The 18,696-nt window shown below is 36.8% G+C and overlaps 1 protein-coding gene across 1 annotated transcript in view; it reads left to right on the forward strand.

The window, feature by feature from the left end:
• Nucleotides 1-18,696, forward strand: part of Ccdc178 (coiled-coil domain containing 178) — a 287,520-nt gene that overhangs the window by 80,954 nt on the left and 187,870 nt on the right. Inside the window, exons 15-19 of the mRNA XM_090353276.1 lie at nt 9,666-9,728; nt 10,805-10,966; nt 12,748-12,861; nt 15,330-15,475; nt 15,917-16,076. Coding sequence (XP_090209402.1) covers nt 9,666-9,728; nt 10,805-10,966; nt 12,748-12,861; nt 15,330-15,475; nt 15,917-16,076 — 645 coding nt within the window. The remainder of the gene's footprint in view (nt 1-9,665; nt 9,729-10,804; nt 10,967-12,747; nt 12,862-15,329; nt 15,476-15,916; nt 16,077-18,696) is intronic.

Below are 18,696 nucleotides of genomic sequence, written 5' to 3' on the forward strand. Positions count from 1 at the left end.
ATGATCTGCATGATCTGTAATGCTAGAAGCAGCAATTCCATAAAGAATACTGCTGCCAGGGGAAAGGGTGGCAGGACACAAAGGATGTAGAAGCACTGTGTGGTTGGATTCCAATTCCAATGGCTCAATAAGCACTGAAAAGCACATTATTTTTGAGGAGGTAAATGCAACTGAAAAACGTGATAGAAAAAACAAACTTTGTAGACATCCAGGACCTTAGTGGTGTGAAACATTTGAGGACTCAATAAGACTCTGACTCCATCATCTGCAGATGTGATTTCTATCTCCATTCAACTGTAGGAACTTGTTGGAAAGCAGGTGCAGTCACCTCATCAGTTTTTCCATTTCCTTCTCTACCTTTCTTCTGTTTTTCTCCTTTTTTTTTTTAATCCAAGGCAAATTTGGTTCTACTGAAAAAGCTTAGTTATTAGACTCAGATGTTCTTTAATTTGAATCTTGGTCTTGCTCATGGTTAGGACAATAGTAAAAATGTTCTGGGGCTTTTATTAGCCCCTTGTACTCATATGTGGTTAATAAGTAACGCTATACTTAAAATATTTAATTCCGAGTCTGACAGATGAAACATTCTCAGACTTCTAGAATGAGGGTGCATTTTGTTGTTTAGGACTAAAAAGTCTTCACACATTTTTTATTTTTGAGAGTGTCTTCTCATAATGTGACTAACATGTAGGTTCTAAATAACAGTGAAAGAAATATTAAAAATGGGTCAAATGCTTAGCTTGAGTGATGCTTTGGGCAATTGCTTCTTATGTTTTTCTTTTTTAACCTCCTGCAATTATTTCACAAAATGGAAGGTGTGACTACCTCAGTGTTACATATGTGGAAATCCCTAATGAACAATGGCAAAGATATACATGTGTATCTTTGTCATTATTCATATGTGCTAAAGTATCCAATCAGTATGTAGACAAATTTCTGTAACATTCATTAAAATTTAAATGAGAATTCAAAATATATTCATAATCTGCATCAAAAATATGATTTTAGGAAATTATCAGACTTAGAAAAATTAATAGCAAAGATGAACCAAGTCAAGAGAATTGTGTGTTTAAAGATATTGATAATTAGTTACACATTTATTACCTAACAACAGAGGATTCATTAGGGCAACAAGCTTGTCTATTTTGTAAATATGGTAGCATTCTCACTGCTTGAACAAACTAAGAAGAAAGTAAATTTCGGGCTTGGCACTAGCAGCTCACACCTTTAATCCTAGTTACTCAGGAGGCTGACATCTGAGGACCACAATTCAAATTCAGCCTGGGCACTAAAAAGGTCAGTGAAACTTTTTTTTTTTTGCCTGTTCTGGGCTTCGGCGCTTGAGCTCAGGGCCTGAGCACTGTCCTTGGACTTTCTCAAGGCTAGAGCTCTACCACTTGAGTCTCAGCACCATTTCCAGCTTTTTTTCTAGGTATATGGTATCAAGAAATCAAACCCAGGTCTCTGTGCATGCTAGGCATGGACTCTACTACTAGGCCAAACTCCCAGCCTGAAGTTCTTATCTCCAATTAACCACTAGAAAATAGGAAGTGGGGCTGCAGCTCATGGGGTAGAGTGGTAGCCTTGAGCCAAAGGGCTCAGGGACAGAGCCGAGGCCCTGAGTTCAAGCCCATGACCTACAAAAAAAATGAAAAAAAGAAAAAGAAAGAAAGAAAAAAGAAAGAAAAGAAGTAAGGAAGGAAGGAAGGGAAAAAAGGAAGGAAGGAAGGAAGATAAAAAGAGCCAGAGGTGGAGCTTGGGCTCAAATGGTAGGGTGGTAATCTTGAGCAAAAGATCTTAGGGACCTGTTTCCAGGCTCTGAGTTCAATCCTAGAACTCCCCCCCCCCACCAAAAAAAGCCAAGTAGAAATAATCAATAATTATGTGCAAAACCCCTTAATAATGTAGATAGTAGATGGAACATATAGTAGGGAATATATTTGCAAATTTCTGAGTAATGGTATACTGTGTAAAGATAAGTAGTAAATTTGTACAGTATGGAATTTTTAGAAATTTAATATAATATCTGTCCCTTTAAGTGTCTAGGAAAGATTTTACTAGACTGAGTCCACTGAATATAATTTCAAACTCAGGACACCCACTTCAAAAATTACCCTCAAAATTACCATGCAAGTCTATATGTTTGAAGATTCTAATTAATTCAGTTTAATTTTTGTAACTCAAAAAGTACTTCTAGTGCTGTGTATTGGTGCCCCACACCTGTAATTCTAGCTACAATAGAGGCTGAGGTCTGAGGATTGAGGTTTAAGTCAAGCCCGAGCACAAAAGTCTGTAGGACTCTTATCTCCAACTAACCACCAGAAAACTGGAAGTGGTGCTGTGGTTCAAGTGGTAAAGGACTAGCCTTGAGCTGAAGCGCTCAAGGACAGCATTCAAGCCCAGAGTTCAAGCCCCAGGACTGACAAAGAAAAGATACTTCTACAAAGAAACCTCACATGCTCTTTCACTTAGAAGAAAGAAAAGAATAAAAGAAAAGAAGGAAAGGAAAAGATGAAAAAGATAGCAAAGAGAAAAGTATCATATATTATTTTAAAATAGAACCACATTAAGCTGCACATTCTTTCAGCTGTTATTTCCACCCAAAAGTGCCCTAACAATGTCAAAGACGCTTGGTTATACTAATTCGGTCCAGCTCATACTTATTTGCACAAATCTCAAATTTTGCTCTAAGATTTCAAAGATTTTCATTTTTGTGAAAAACAAAGGGCTGAAACAACTACCGGGTCACCCGAAAGTAAACTGACACTATGTCCTTGCTTCAGAGAGGAGCTCTGTGTAAACTTAGCTTTTTCTTCTCGATTCCATCCGTATGTGGATTTCCAGGAAATAGTACTGTCAAATCCTCTAGATTTATTTTTTGTACTACTGTATTGTAGACAGTCTAGTCCAGTAACACAGCTCTCTGCTGCCATCTTCTGGTGTCTGTCTGCTAAAACCAGGCAGCGAGCAGGTCAAAGGTATTTGTGTTAGCCTAGACTCCCCAGCATATCATTGATGGCACTAATCTTTTTATCTCCCTTCTGCCTTTCTCTCTAAATCTCATCATGAAGAGCTGTGACTGAGATCTTAAGTTTTAGAAAACTTAAAATATTTACTCTCTCACTCCTTGAAAAATTATTTGCTTTTTCTGATCTCTGTTCTACAGAATTCAGAAATAACACCTGCAAACAGTGGTTGAGTACAGCAAGCAGAGCCGTGGCTGGGTCTCAGTGAATGGTTCAGCTCCGGCCACCTGCCAGCTAGTACACACCGTTGTAGGTGAATGGAGTTTCTGTGTTGAGAACCCGACGGGTTCCCTCACACTCGTTAGTAGTTCAGCAAGAGGAAGTAGAGAATCACAGTGCCCCTAACAGAATAAGGATGGGAGTCCCTTGCTGGGGGCTGCTAGGCCCTTACCCCATCCTCTGTGGTTAAATCCTCCCTCCCTTCTAGCGGTTTGTACTCAGAGCTTCATGTTTGCTAGGGCAGCTATCTCTCACTTGAATGAACCAGCAGCCTATTTTGAGATCCGCGCCTCCCTCCCTTTGCCTGGGCCAGCTTGGTCTGTAATCCTCTCATTACTGCCATAGTTGAGACCAGAGTGAAATCCAAGTTTTTTCTATTGAGATGGAGTTGCCTGAACTTTTTACTGAATGGACTTGACCCAGGATTCTCTCAATCTCAAACTTCTTAGTACATGGCATTGTAGGTGTGAGCCATACAGACCTGTCCACATACTTTCCTCATTTTCTTTCTTTCTATTATCTTTAAATAGTTGCATAAGGGAGTTGCCATTCAACAAGGTAGTTTATGAATGCAGTGTCTTGATCAACATCATCCTTTTCACTCTCCCTTCCCAACCCTCACTTTTCTTTATTTTTAGGATATGTATTGAATTCCTTGCCATTGAACACATCAGTGCATGTATACAATTCTTGATCTGTATCATCCCCTACAACATTTCCAACCCCTTTTGTTTCATCTCTTCCCTTATTTTTCTTAATTTTGTGGTATATACAATGAATTGTTGACTGCATCCCCTCTCCCCTCTCATTCATCTACCATTCTCCCCTCTGCCCCAAGTTGAATATCTCAGATACTTGCTGTAGTAAAGGAAAGCTGTTTGACTAAATGGGTGCAATGAGGAACTTACATGAATGTGCGATCGATACACAAGCAGCTTTCCTTTTGCATATCATACCTACTTGCCCACCTCGGTCTACTCTTGTATTACAGAGTGCCCAGTGTCCCTTGACACGGACCCCTATTAAGCAAGGGCTTCCCATAGGAATAAAACACTCTGTTTATATACCCAAGACACAACAAGTTCTCAAAAGTACTACTCATAATATTAAATCAACTATAACTCAGTGTTATTCCCTGGATCCTTCTTTTGAACATATCTAGTGGTCCAGTGGTAGTGCAATCAATGTGTTACAATGCTGACTACACTAGAGTTCTTGTGTTAATTCACCCTCCTGGTAATTTTGTGCTAATTTTTTATTGTGACTCTGTAATCAGTGCTACATAATTTATATTGCATAATTAAAGAACCATTTCTTTAGAGTTGATAACTTCCCTGGTGGATTCTGTTTCGGAGCCAACTGTGGCTTTTCTAACCAGCTGGTTCCTCTTTGACCTAAAGTCTGTACTCATATTGAATCTGTAATGTAGGCAGCTGAGCTACAGAATTCAGAGATCCTCATTTAATTACAAAGTCTCAAAGTTTGGGGTGACATTGCAGGAAGAGGTACACCTGTGTCCACTAACAGTGTTTATAATTTAATTTTGTCTTAGGAATCCAGATGTCACTGAAATGCTAAATCCATAAGATAAAATCATCAGTATTCACTGTACAGTTAGTGTTATCATTGAGGATGCTGAGTGTGTGTGTGTTTGTGTGTGTGTGTGTGTGTGTGTGTGTGTGTGTGTGTGTGTGTATAGGTTATTTGGTGGCTATAACTGCCCAGATTCTTCATCAGGAGTCAGTGACATCTCTTTGCTTAAGGCTGACATAGCCCATATCCAGTGACTCATGTGCTGGACAGTGCTGCAAAGTCAGCCACCTGAGACTCGTGTGCAGGCCCAGCTTGCATTCTGGCTCCCTATGGTTTGACCGGAATCATCCTAGAGTTTATGTCACAATTTACCATGCTTGTCTAGCTAATCTTGCTACCATCAGACTTAGGGCAGAAAGATGTGTGTGTGTGTGTGTGTGTGTGTGTGTGTGTGTGTGTGTGTGTGTGTGTTTGTATGTGTGTGGTGTGTGTTAATCTTATCATGAAGCAATTCTTTGGGATCACAGAGGATCCGTAGCAGGAACGGGTTTATTAATACAAAGCAAAATAAGAGACAAGAGTAGTCAAGCCGCAGGAATAAGTGGATGCTACAGGGATTTTTCAGGTTGTGAGCTTTGATTGGGGCCTGCAGATGCGGAGGTGATCTTTCTTAGAAACTGAGTCATACATCAGAAACTCCTCCCACACAATGAGGAGGGGAGTTGTTTGTTTTGTGTTTTGTTTTGTTTTTACCTGAGCAGATTGGATTGGTTCTATGGCGGCTGGGTTGGTGGAAGATTTTATTTAACTGAAATGCCAGTGATACATTAACTATCCCTAAAGGCACCCAACACAATGATCACAGGGACGGATGTTCCTTTTCCATGGCTGGAGAGCAACAAGATGCCTCTCCATGCCAAGAGTTGTTTGGTTCCTATCAACAGCTCATTTTCCCTAGCCTTTAGATTTCTCAACTGGCTGCCCAGCTCTTTGGTTTCTGCTTCCTTTCTCCTAAGCTCGCACATATGCTTTCCAAGAGTGCTCCTTAGTTAGCATCCCGAACACTGAACAAATTGAACCCCAGGACACTAGGGTGGGAGGAGAAGCCATCTCACTCCGCTGACACCTAAAAACTTTGACCTTCAGAGATCACTTTCTTTGAGACTTGTATAACCTTCTCCTCCAACAGTAGGAAAATCCCAGCTTCTGGGACCTGGCCATACTTTCAGGAGGAAGGATGATAATCCAGGATGATTTTGACTTCTGACTGGAAATACTCGTGCAGGTGTGGGTCTAGTACACGGATAAAATTGGCAGCCCAGCCTATGGGAGGTGTTTTCTTGAGTAGGGACTGGTTATCTGATCTTTCCATGCTGCTCTCTGGGTCACAGATGTTTGGAGGGTGTGGTGGGGAGCTTGGAAAACCTTTCTCAGGGGTTAAGCAGATGTTCTATATAGCTTCCCCAAGGGAACTTTTGTCTGTTGGTTAAAGGTTTAAATCTCGGATCTAAGTTTAGGGGCCAAAATATGTTTAAACAGATTGTCCTTTTGCAAGCTGACAATCTAACGAATAAATCTGAAGCATAAATGCATTGGAAGGAAACATCCATATTATAACTAGTGATCTCTCTAAAACTTAAGACATCTTGCTTATTTCACTAATTATCTTAAGAAAAGATCTGCATAATCTGACAGTTGTTTGTATCTCAGCTTCAGGCTTTGCTATCTCCTACCACACATGTGCACACACACACACACACACACACACACACACACACACACTTGCACACAATTTTCAATTTGTTTCAAACAAAGGTCAAAGGAAGCACTCTATTTTGGCATAGAACATATCCTTCCGGCAATAGGGGTGTTTAAAAATGTCTTCCCTGTTGAACGGTATAGCAGAAGAGGAAGCTAATTTCGTTGAAATTTGATTTTTTGGAAGATCATTTGAGGGAAGTGATGAGTTGGAGGGGAAGACAAGGAATCTTGTCACTAGATCTTTGCAATGTTCAGAGATAGAACGGATTAAAGAGACGTGCCTATGTCAGGTGAAGAAGATGGTACGAAGCAGGAGGTGCAGAAATGGTGACCATGAAATATATGCATCCTATCTGGGTCATTACGAAAGTGAAAATAATTATTCATTAATTAATAAGCAATCACCAAAGGACAAAGAGTATCAAGAAAACTGCCTCAGGTGGAAGAACGACAGGTAATGGTTTTCAGTGTGGGGAGAAAAAGGATGGCTCCAAGGATTTTGATCAAGACATTCTGTACTCACAGGCTGCTTTGTCAGTTGGCAACTCCTTTAAAGGAGTTGATGAAAAACCTGACCAATAAGAAAGGTTGGAGAAAGGGTTGGAAGAGAGACTTTTATGGTAGTTTCTTTCTATTGTCTCTCCATACACTGGAATATTGACAGCAGGTCAGTAGTGAGGTAGGGAAAATAGAAATATTGCCAGATTTTCACTGCTCATCTTTGCAAAATTGCACTGCTTTTGAATGAACCGAAGTCAACATTACCTCCTCTTTTTTTTTCATTTTTATTGTAATTAATAGAAGGGTTATATTATATTCACCAGATAGAAGGTGCATTACTTCACAAACATTGATACCCTTTCTCACGACATGGTCCCCATTTCCCTCCCCCCCCTCCCCCTCCCCCCGCTCATCTTGATGATTCCTCCCCTTCCCTATCCAATTTCAAATAACCGATTAAGCACATATAGAATATAACAGATAACAAGGTGAAATATTGTAACAATATGAGATAACCAAGGGATAGCAAAAGAGATGAGAGATAACATAGTACATTAAGGACAACAATCACTCATTATATGGCTTTTGTTTCTTTATCCGGGAGGTCCTTCCTTACATTTAGTGTCATACTATTTGGCCTTTTGTCTCTAGATTTTGTTTTATTGTAAATCTCTGCTAGGAGAGCCCAAGGTTCCTACTGATTATGACAAATGAGGGAAACAATTGGGCCTATGTTCCTTTGAGTCTGGCTTACTTCACTTAATATGATTTTTTCTAAGTCTTTCCATTTCCTTACAAATGGGGAGATGTCATTCTTCCTGACAGCAGCACAGAATTCCCTTGTGTATAAATACCACATTTTGTTGATCCACTCATCAACGCAGGGATATCTGGGTTGGTTCCATATCTTTGCTATAGTAAACAGTACTGCAATGAACATTGTTGTGCTAGTGGATTTAGTCTGTCCTTGTTTCTGGACAATTGGGTAAATGCCAAGTAGTGGAATTGCTGGGTCATAGGGGAGCTCTATGCTTAGCCTTTTGAGGCACTGCCACACTGCTTTCCATAGTGGTTGAACAAGTTTGCATTCCCACCAACAGTGTAGTAGTGATCCCTCCTGGCCACATGCCCTCCAGCATTTGTTGTTATTAGATTTCTTGATCCTGGCCATTCTAACTGGAGTGAAGTGGAATCTTAGAGTTGTTTTGGTTTGCATTTCTTTTATGACAAGAGATGTCGAGCATTTTTTCATGCTTCTATAGGCCATTTTTATTTCTTCTTCAGAGAAGACTCTCTTTAAGTCTTTGGCCCATCTTTTAATGAGATGGTTGTTTCTTTGGAGATTAGTTTTGGAGTGATTCAATTTTTTGAGCTGTTGATATATTTTAGATATGAGGCCTTTGTCTGTTGTATGGTTAGTGAAGGTCTTCTCCCATTCTGTAGGCTTCCTAATTAATTTACTAGCTATGTCCTTTGCCCCACAGAAGCTCTGCAGTTTAATGCAGTCCCACTTATCCAGCCTCTCTCTGATTTGTTGTATTACTTGGTCCTTATTAAGAAAGTTTCAACCTGTGCCAAGGAGGCCTAGTGTATCTTCTTTTCCTTCTTGTAAAGTTTTCAGTGTGTCAGCTTTTACCTCCAGGTCTTTGATCCATTTGGAGTTAATCCTAGTGCAGGGTGACAAAGAGGGATCCAATTTTAGTTTTCTGCAGGTGCTTAACCAGTTCTGCCAGCACCATTTGTTGAAGAGGCTGTCTATCTTCCATTCTATTTTTTTACTTCCTCTTTTTAAGTAAGGTGTTCCACTATATAATCCTAGAGCAAAGGGCCTGCAGTGATTATTTCTGATCCTACCTTTCTATGGCTTAAAGAAAGGTAATGAATAATTTTAAACAATTTTTTCTAATGCAGAAAAGATGTTTTCCTTTTCTTCTTTATTTTTCTTATTTGCCCCAATCACTTTCAAGAAATGTTTGTTTTTGTTTGTTGTTTGCTGTAATGTTTGTCTTAGAGGATTTTTTTTCTAGGCAAATGGAGAATCTGGCCACAGTTTTCAAAGTTCGTAATTGCACTATCTATTTTCAAAGTTGGATGCTTATTCTGGAAAATAATATTTAAAAACACTCTGGTATATTTTTTTTTGCCAGTCCTGGGCTTGAGCTCAGGGCCTGAGCACCGTCCTTGGACTTTCTCGAGGCTAGAGCTCTACCACTTGAGCCTCAGCACCACTTCCAGCTTTTTTCTATATATGTGGTACCGAGGAATTGTACCTGGGTCTTCGTGCATGCTAGGCAAGCACTCTACCACTAGGCCAAACTCCCAGCCCCTCTGGTATATTTTTTAAAGTAAGAATTGATACCTATCTAGACTTTCTTAATTTTTTAAGCTCAAGACTATAAAGTATAATTGGGATGAAATTGAAATTATATAGATTACTTCTTGATATTTTGTCTCCAACAAGATTGATGCTTTATCAAATTTTAATAATAGATGAATTATAGTGAGTATTTCACTGTTTAGCATAGAATAAGTAAAAAGTATCTTGTGTTAGTATCTTGTGTCTTAAACTTGTCTCTTGACGTTCTGTGAACTAACACTGCTATTAAAACACTTCATAACATTTAGGTTAGAGAAGACTTCTTGAAAAAACTCACTCAAGGTGAAATTGCTGCCGGAATAGTGATTCAGGTAAGACTAATTTAATTTGAATATTTTATTCTTTCTTTAATTTGCATTTTACTTAGCATTTTAAATTTGATTTCAGTGAGGCATCTTGTCACTGCCTGGTTTGCAAGCTGGCAGTTTTCTCTCCTTAGCTGATGACAGTTGCTCTGTATGTCCACCCAGCAGTGTTTGATCATGCATGAAATGCTGACCTCTCTAACACATATCTCATTTTGTGCTTTAATGGGAATTTCTGCCAGCCTAGAAAAAGGAGATCTTATTTCTAAGTGTCTAACTCTTCAGTTTGTTTTGTGATTGTTATGTTTTCTTAAGTTGTAGTTTACCTTACTTGAATTTGCTTACTTAACCTTGAATAGAAAAGCACCTAGTGCTATGATATTTCTCTATAAAGCTGGAAATTTGGAAATTAAAACCACATGACTAACAAAATTCAATTTTAATTTTTGAAAATCTATGCCTATCACTTGTGTAAACCTTGGAACTACAACATGGTTCTAGAATGCTTTCCATTAGAATTACACACACACACACACACACACACACACACACACACAAACACACACACACAGCATGCATATATGAGATTACAGTTGCTGATTATTATCAGAAAAGCACAAACATAGGGCAAAAAATTGAACTATGAGATGATGAGATTATATACTTCTTTGGTCCTCTTTGTAATTTTCTTCTGTTACTTTTTTCTTTTGTAACTTGAAATAAAAATCTTAAAAAATCCCATAATTTTCCCAGCCACATTTCCTAATATTTTGTTACTGATTTCCTTCTCATCAATTCCATTTGATCTTAAACTAGAGACATTGGATATATCTCAATGTATGTAGTGAGTGAGTTTTCTTATTTATTGGCCTTACTTACAAATGTTTGATTTTTTTTGTCTCCTCACCTATTTTTCATTACTTCTAATAATACTTTTATACGGTATTTATATCCATTGCATTCTACAATGGGCTGCACTATTTGGTCTTCCAATACAACAAAGATAATTGTCTGGTACTGAATATGAACAAAATGTTTGGATGAATAAAAGCTTAATGAATTATTGAAATCTTTCCTAGTAGAAAAGGCTGTTTTCCATTGAAGAAAGCCTGTACCTTGAGAGGAAGAAACTCGTTCATAAGAAAATTTTATTCACTGTAGCACTAGATGAAGTTGAGACGCCTCTGATGGACCTGGAAGGAGAAGCTGTGAGAATCAGAGTCATTCACAGAGAACAATATGATGTAAACATTTTTAATAATTTATTCTATAGCCATTTATTAACAGCTCATCCAAGAAATAATTTATGGAAATATTTAGGTTGATAAGTCATGAATATGAGTTTACATTATTATTTATAAAATTCTGACCTGATGCAGAAAAAAAATGAACATATTAGCACTGGAATGTGATGGAGGGAACTCACAAAGGCTGTTTCCTAGTATCTTACACTTTAACTTACAGTATATGTAGTACAAATAGTTTCCAAATAGGTGGGCAATAACTTATCTGATGATGTCATTATTTTGATAGTGTAATTAAATCTTCATTGCATTTTAATAGGATATGAAGTTCTGTGTTCTTGCATCTATAATATAAAGCATCTTGACATTTTCATGGGAGATTTTTGATGCACATAGAAGTGAAAAGAATTAAGCAACTATCAATAAAACACTACAAGTTTATGACAGTAACTGATTTTAGTAGCCCTTCCCCCAAAAAATTTAGTAGAAAAATATGTATGCAAACTGTCATTAGTCTTTCAGAGAAGCAGAGGGTGTGGTAAGTGTTATACATTTTTGTTTTTTTTTCTGTTGGGAAGACATGCATATATTTGCTTGAACCATTTTGACAATAGAATTTTTTATTTCTTTGCACTTGGATGTAATTTTATGCACTTGGTTGTCAATAATTTTTGTAATTTTTATTATTTTAATATACTTATCATAAAGGTCATGAACAGAGTGGTTATGGTTATGTAAGCAATTAATGAGTACGTTTCATTTTGAATACTGTACCCCCTCTCCCTCTTTCATTTTAAAGAGTCATATGTGAAGGGTTACTATGATACATGATTATTTTGATTGCCATTGTTTCCCAATAAAACATAGAAGAGCAGGTTACTTAATCATATACTAGAGAAAACTTGAGCCTAACAAAATCCAACAACTTATACAAGGTCATGAAGCGTAGAAACAGGAATGGCTAAGTAATAATCCATGCAAAGTTTCTGAATGCTGTCATAAGGCTCATGTAGCAAATATATTCCCAGTAGCAACACCTAGTGGGATAAATGATTTAATAATGTCTCTTCCTTTCATTAATGATGGAAATTTATGAATTACATCAAAAGATTCATTGCAATTGCCTCAATATTATAATGAATTTTTCAGACAAGATTAATGTCTTTTGTTTCTCATTATATAGTACCCATAGTTTTAGAATTTCTTGTAGTTCAGTAATAATTTTTATTTTATTTTGTCTTACTTGTTAATACTGTATAAGAACTTGTCATTTAACATCAGTCTAGGAAAGGATTTTACATATTTTGTGCTGATGACAACTTCCATTTAATTTTAATTTAGAGTTTTAAATATGAGGATAAAACATTTCCATTCCCTTATATGTTGAAATAGTCTTGTTTTCAAACTTAAGTAGGTTAGATTTTATTTTCAGCTAATGTGTTGGGATTTTGGATGTCACTATACTTCCTATGTTCTATATTTATGGATACTTTTTTTTCTTTTTTAGTTTTTTTGTGGGTCATGGGGCTTGAACTCTGGACCTGGGCACTGTCTCTGAGCTCTTCAGCTCAAGACCACAGCCCTACCCTGGAGCCACAGCCCCATTTCCTGTTTTCTAGTGGTTAATTGGAGATAAGAAAGTCTGAGGGTCTCAGATCTCAGCCTCCTGAATAGCTAGGATTACAGGAGCCACCGTACCCAGCTTTACCAATACTTTTAATTACGTAATTATTGTTTCATCCTAACCAGAATAACTGGATAAATGTCTGAATATCTTCTAGGTACTTAATGATATACTTCAGAAGAGAAATAATATTCGAACTAAAGTAGAAAAAACAAAGAAAAAATTGCATAAAAAGGAGAAGAAATCCCGTGTTGCACTATCAGAAACAGTGGTGAGAAATTAATTGCAAAAATAATTTTGAATTTATAATTTTTATGGCTATGTAAACTGGTCAAGCAAATTTAATTTTAGGTGGAGGGGTGCCTTTCTCATTGCTTTCCTTAAACAGACTGCGCACATGCAAACATTCACACACACTCACACACACACACACACACACACACACACACACACACACACACTTTCCCTCTAGACTAAAAGGACCACAGATTTTCATTAAGATGAAAAGCAAAGCAAAAATGCATATTGACTTTTGCAGAAAGCCACTGTTTTCATTTCCATGCTGGTTCCCAGGACTTGTAGTTTTAGGAAACAATGGAGAGGAAAGCAGGAAAATCAAAAGAGAAAGGAAAGGAGAGAAGCAAGATGGAAGAATAAATGCTTCCCAAATCTTATGCTGAAATGATAAGCAATGAATTGGTAATAGGAAGAAAGAGCAGTGGAAGGAAGCTGAGTAATGAAGGCTCCACTTGCATGAGAGAGTGATCCCTATCTCCAAGGCCCCCAGCAGAGTTGAGCCCCCTCTGCCAAGGGAGACCATACCAAACAGGATATCTTTATTTTACTTTATTTAACCAAAGAGGGAAGGCCGCAATACTAAATCTGCTCCTGCTTTGTTTTTGGACTTTGTAACCTCTAGAAGGATAAGAAAACCAAAGAAACAAACATTTAGGAGTCAACAATCCTATTTTACTAGAGATATTTGAGTGGTTTAACACCTAAAGGCAAGGGAGGGAGGAAAAGGGAACACTGATGAAAGGGAGTGAGGTAGAGTGTAAGAAAACTGGGAAGAAGAAAAAGAAGAGAGAAAATGAATTTAAAGGTGAACCTTATTAAAAAAATACCATGATCACATTTTTATTTAATAGATGGGATCTTCTATTGCCATGGATTTATTGTTTTGGCTCCAAAACACCCACTGGATATTTTTGAAACTATACAATGATTGCCTTGTATACAAATATGATTATGAACAAGCCTTTCTGACAGTTCTGCGAATTATCCATAGTTATTTTAATATTAATGTATAACTTGGCTGCATAAGTAGGATAATATTTAAAAAGATGAAAATATAGCCGGAGTTTGACCTTGTGGTAGAGTGTTTGCCTAACATGCATGAAGACCTGCGTTTGATTCCTTGGTATCACATACATAGAAAAACAAAACAACCAGAAGTGTTGCTATGGGTCAAGTGGTAGAACTCTATCTTTGAGAAAGCCCAAGGACAGTGTTTAGGCCATGAATCCAAGCCAGGCCTGGAAGGGGAAAAAAAGATGAAAATATAATTTAAAATTATATATGCTTCTTTAAATTTTAAACCTTTTACTTATTAGGATTTTTGATTTTAGGAAGTATCTTCATTTAGCTAAGTAAGCTCAGTTTTTCCCATTCATTTGATGCCGGGGCCAGCCGGCAGCAAACCAGGGTTCGCAGATTGGGATTCCTGAAATAGGGGCAAGGACTAGGAAAAATTAAAAGAGAGACAAACAGATGGAGTTCGGGAAGTCTGCAGCCCAGGTAAAGACTGCAGCCCAGTTTATTTCAAGTTCCGACCTTAAATACTCTTCTTAAAACTAGGGAACTGCCAGAGGCTACATTCATACAAAACAGTAAACAAGTCACATATAGGATAAATGAGAAAGGATTAACATTGCTTAAAGTCATCCTGATAAGAGTTACTTCCTTGTGTATACAGTTGTGTAGGTCCAAGGTCAGGTCCAAGGTCATTGACCCCACAGTCGGTCCCCAACTTCGTGACTACTGACTTTGAAGACAAAGCTCACCTAAGAGATTTACTAATTGGAAGAATTGTTCAAGGGCCAAAATTGCATACACACACACACACACACACACACACACACACACACACACACACTTGTTTTTACCGTGTTGCACATGATTGCTGTTTATTTCTGTTGGTTTGTTGGTTTAAAGCAGACAAGGCAAGGTTATTTGAAAGTCAAAGGAAAACCACAAAAGCAAAATAGTGAGATTCTCTGTGTTGGGGAAGAAGCACCAAAGAGGACTCCAATGTAGTCTTTAGTTTGCTTGTTTTGTTTTAATAGTATGGGGCACTTATTTTGTCTCCTTTGGGCATTGCACTGATTGCTTGAGGATTGGTGCAAGTGCTGCCTCAATTTCTTTTCATTGGTTGAGTGGACAGCTAGAGCATTATGGGAAGAAGAAGTGCCAATGATGAGCCTCATGTTACCTGCTAACAAAAAACAACATGCTTGTAAGGAGTGTCTATATGTGTGAGTATAGAAGAGCTGCAGGGCAGCAAAGCAGAGAGGATAGAGGATATTTACCCATCTCATCACATATAAAAATGGAGAACACAAAGCTAATGTGTTATTTCTATTACCAAAAAATTACAATTTGCTTTTGTTGTTCTTTTGTTTGGTGAGGATTTCAAAAGCCAGCAATTCAAAATAAAACATTCCTGAATTTTGTTTGCAGGAAAAACGTTCAATAGTTTATAAAGAATTAGAAGATACAATATGCAAAACAATTATTTATAATGAAAAAGTAGTTCAGATGTCTAAAGAATTAATTAATGGAGAAGAGGTAACAATACAATATGACCAGGAACTGGAAGTTTTAAGGTAGGTGCTTTAATTTTGTACTCATATTCATTGTTTACTTAATATGAGTTCATAGGTTCTTATTTAAATTTTATTCTTTAAATGGTACATATTTCTTATCATATGTTTATGTATAACACATATGTGATATTAATCATTTGCGTTATTGGTATAAATTATATAGTAAAGAAGCAGAGTCTGGCATGTAAAAGAGAAGAACTTGTTACAGGGAGTTCTGGTTATGGGTTTTAAATATGAACCAGAAGTCAAAGTTGTAAAGGCTGATAAAAGCCACAATGAAGAGAGAAAAATAAAGGAACTTAGCATGGAACAAATGGATCAAACTCATTGGAAAAAAATAGAAGAGATTAGAAGAAAATTTCACTACCATGCATTCGAAAATTAGTTCAGAAAGAGAAATGGAAATCAGCTAGTGAAATGGAGTTTTTTTCTTTTTTCCAGGAAACAATTTTATGATGTGAAATTTGAAAGAGACCGAATCCAAACTATCTATGATCATCTTTTAGAGGAGAAAACAAAATGCAACGATAGATTGTATGAGGAAAGCAAGATGTTTAGAAGGCTCGTTGATATGAGACAAAGAACTCTGGCAAGCCTTTGTGTAAGTACTTGTTTATAATTTGCTTTAAATCACCACAAGTAGTGGTCAAATTAGTAGGTAGTTTAAGACATTCATTATTCATACTGTAATAGAAAAGATACTTATATTTTTTTCATTACTGGGGTTTGAACTCAGGGCCTTGGCACTGTCCTTGGACACATTTTTGCTTAAGGCTAGTGCTCTGCCATTTGAGCCACAGTGCTACATCAGCCTTTTTCGGTGTGTGTGTGGTATCAAAGCCTTGAACCTAGGGCTTTGTGCTTGCTAGGCAAGCACTCTACCTCCAGGCAATACTTCTGGCCTGAGACTTGTATTTTAACAATTGGTTGAGGGTTCACTATTCTAGGAGCTGGCAGTGATCTCTGTATATGTGATAAATGTATATGCTGTTACATATATATATATTTATCTTTATTGCTGATCATCTTTTAACAATGTTCTAATGAATATTGTTGTTCTGAAGGACAGTATATATATACGTATATACTTATATATATATATATATATATATATATATATATATATTTTTGCCAGTCCTGGGGCTTGAACTTAGGGCCCGAGCACTGTCTTTGGGCTTTCTGAAGACTAGTGCTCTACCACATGAGCCACAGCAGCACTGACTTTTTCTATGAATGTGGTACCAAGGAATCAAACCTGGCTCTTCACATATGCTAGGCAAGTACTTTACCAGTAGGCCAAACTTCCAGTTTCTATTTCTGTATTTTTATTGTATTTTATTGTGGGGATAATGTATAGAGGGGTTACAGTTACATTCATCAGGTAATGGGTACATTACTTCTCAAATCTTGATACCCTTTCTTATGGTTTTGTCCCCCTTTTCCTCCACCACCCCCTCCCACTCATCTTGTTTTCTCCATCCCTTCCCTATTTCAAATAAACATATATATATATATTATATATATATTATATTATATTAGGTAACAGAATCAGATACAGTGACCACATAAGATTAACCATAAGGGGGAAAAAAGAGAAAAGACCTTCATGTAGTACATTAAGAACAACAATCACAAAGATAAACCTCTTGCTTCCATATCCTAGTGTTCATTTTGTTTAGTCTCATCATACATGACCATATGTACATAGCTTTTGAGCTACTGAGATCCTCTGCTAGGAGAATCCTAGATGTGTACTAATTATTACAAATGAAGGAAACCATGGAGCCTATGTTCATTTGGGTCTGTGTGTATTTTTAATAGATTATAAGAATGGCTTATTTTGCTTCTGAATAATCATTCTTTGAATATAACCAATTTCCCTTCCACCCCTGTCGTGTGTGTGTGTGTGTGTGTGTGTGTGTGTGTGTGTGTGTGTGTGTGTGCTGGTGCTTGAATTCAAGGCCTTAAACTTTTTGCTCAAAACTATTGCTCTGTCACTTGAGCCACAGTCCCACATCCAGCTTTCTGCTGGATAGAGATAAAAATGTAAAATATCATAAACTTTTCTGCCCATGCTTGCCCTTAAGCTGTGATCCTCATATTTCAGTCTTTAGAATAGCAAGGTGTAACCATCTAATCCCTCTTGGATAAATAAGAATATTTTATACTCTCTCAGAACAGATTTTGCATAAGATTTTTTAAATTGTTGGGATAATGTATAGAGGAGTTGCAGCTACACTTGTCAGGTAGGAGGTGCATTACTTCATACATGTTGACACCCCTTCTCATGTTTTTGCCCCCATTTCCCTCCTCCACCCCTCCCAATCATCTTGTTTTCCCCCTTCCCTTTCCTATTTCAAATAAACATATAAACATATATACAATATACCAGGTAACAAAGTCAGGTACAGTAACAATATGAGATTCACCAAGGGGCAAAAAAGAGAAGAGAAATAATGTACTGCAGTAAGAACAACAGTCACCCAAGATAAAGCTCTTGTTTCCATATCCTAGAATTCCTTTCATGAATAACATTTTAACAGCAGTGTATATTTACTTTTATGAAACAACTAAAGTATCCAATAAAATATATATATTAAATTGTGATTGTATTAATCAAATTGACAATTATATATATTAAATTGTATGTAGACTTTCACTAAATGACCTATATTTAATTAAATGATTCCCACATGGTTTTACATTTTATAATATCTCTTAAATTTAGTTATAATATATTAATACCTTGGTTTTTAAATATATCTGCATACGTACACATCTATACACACACACACACACACACACACATTTAGTGGGACACTGAATTTTTTCATACAGTATAGAGTTTTTATTTTATTAAAACTTCTCTCAAAAATTTATATGCAATATTTAGAATATAATACCTTATATATAATATGTAATTTTATCAGTTATTTTTTATCCTGATAGTTGTATATTCAAATGATTCTTTCATATTCAACTATTGCATCCCTTATATATTTCAAGTATTTTCTTTTACATTTATATAAAGTCAGTTAACAAATCTTAGAATGACTGGGACAGATTTATACATATACAGGTAACTGAGTGTGCCACATTTCATTCTATGCTGCAATCCTTTTTATAATTAAATATAGTAGTTTTATTAATAGTGATGGCTTTCTTCCATTTTAGACAGTGGCTGTTACAAAGAAAAGCTTTTTCCCTGCTTAAAAATATGA

Source organism: Megascapheus bottae, chromosome 19 (genome assembly GCF_031878675.1).
Source record: "Megascapheus bottae isolate mThoBot1 chromosome 19, mThoBot2.hap1, whole genome shotgun sequence".
NCBI lineage: Eukaryota > Metazoa > Chordata > Mammalia > Rodentia > Geomyidae > Megascapheus > Megascapheus bottae.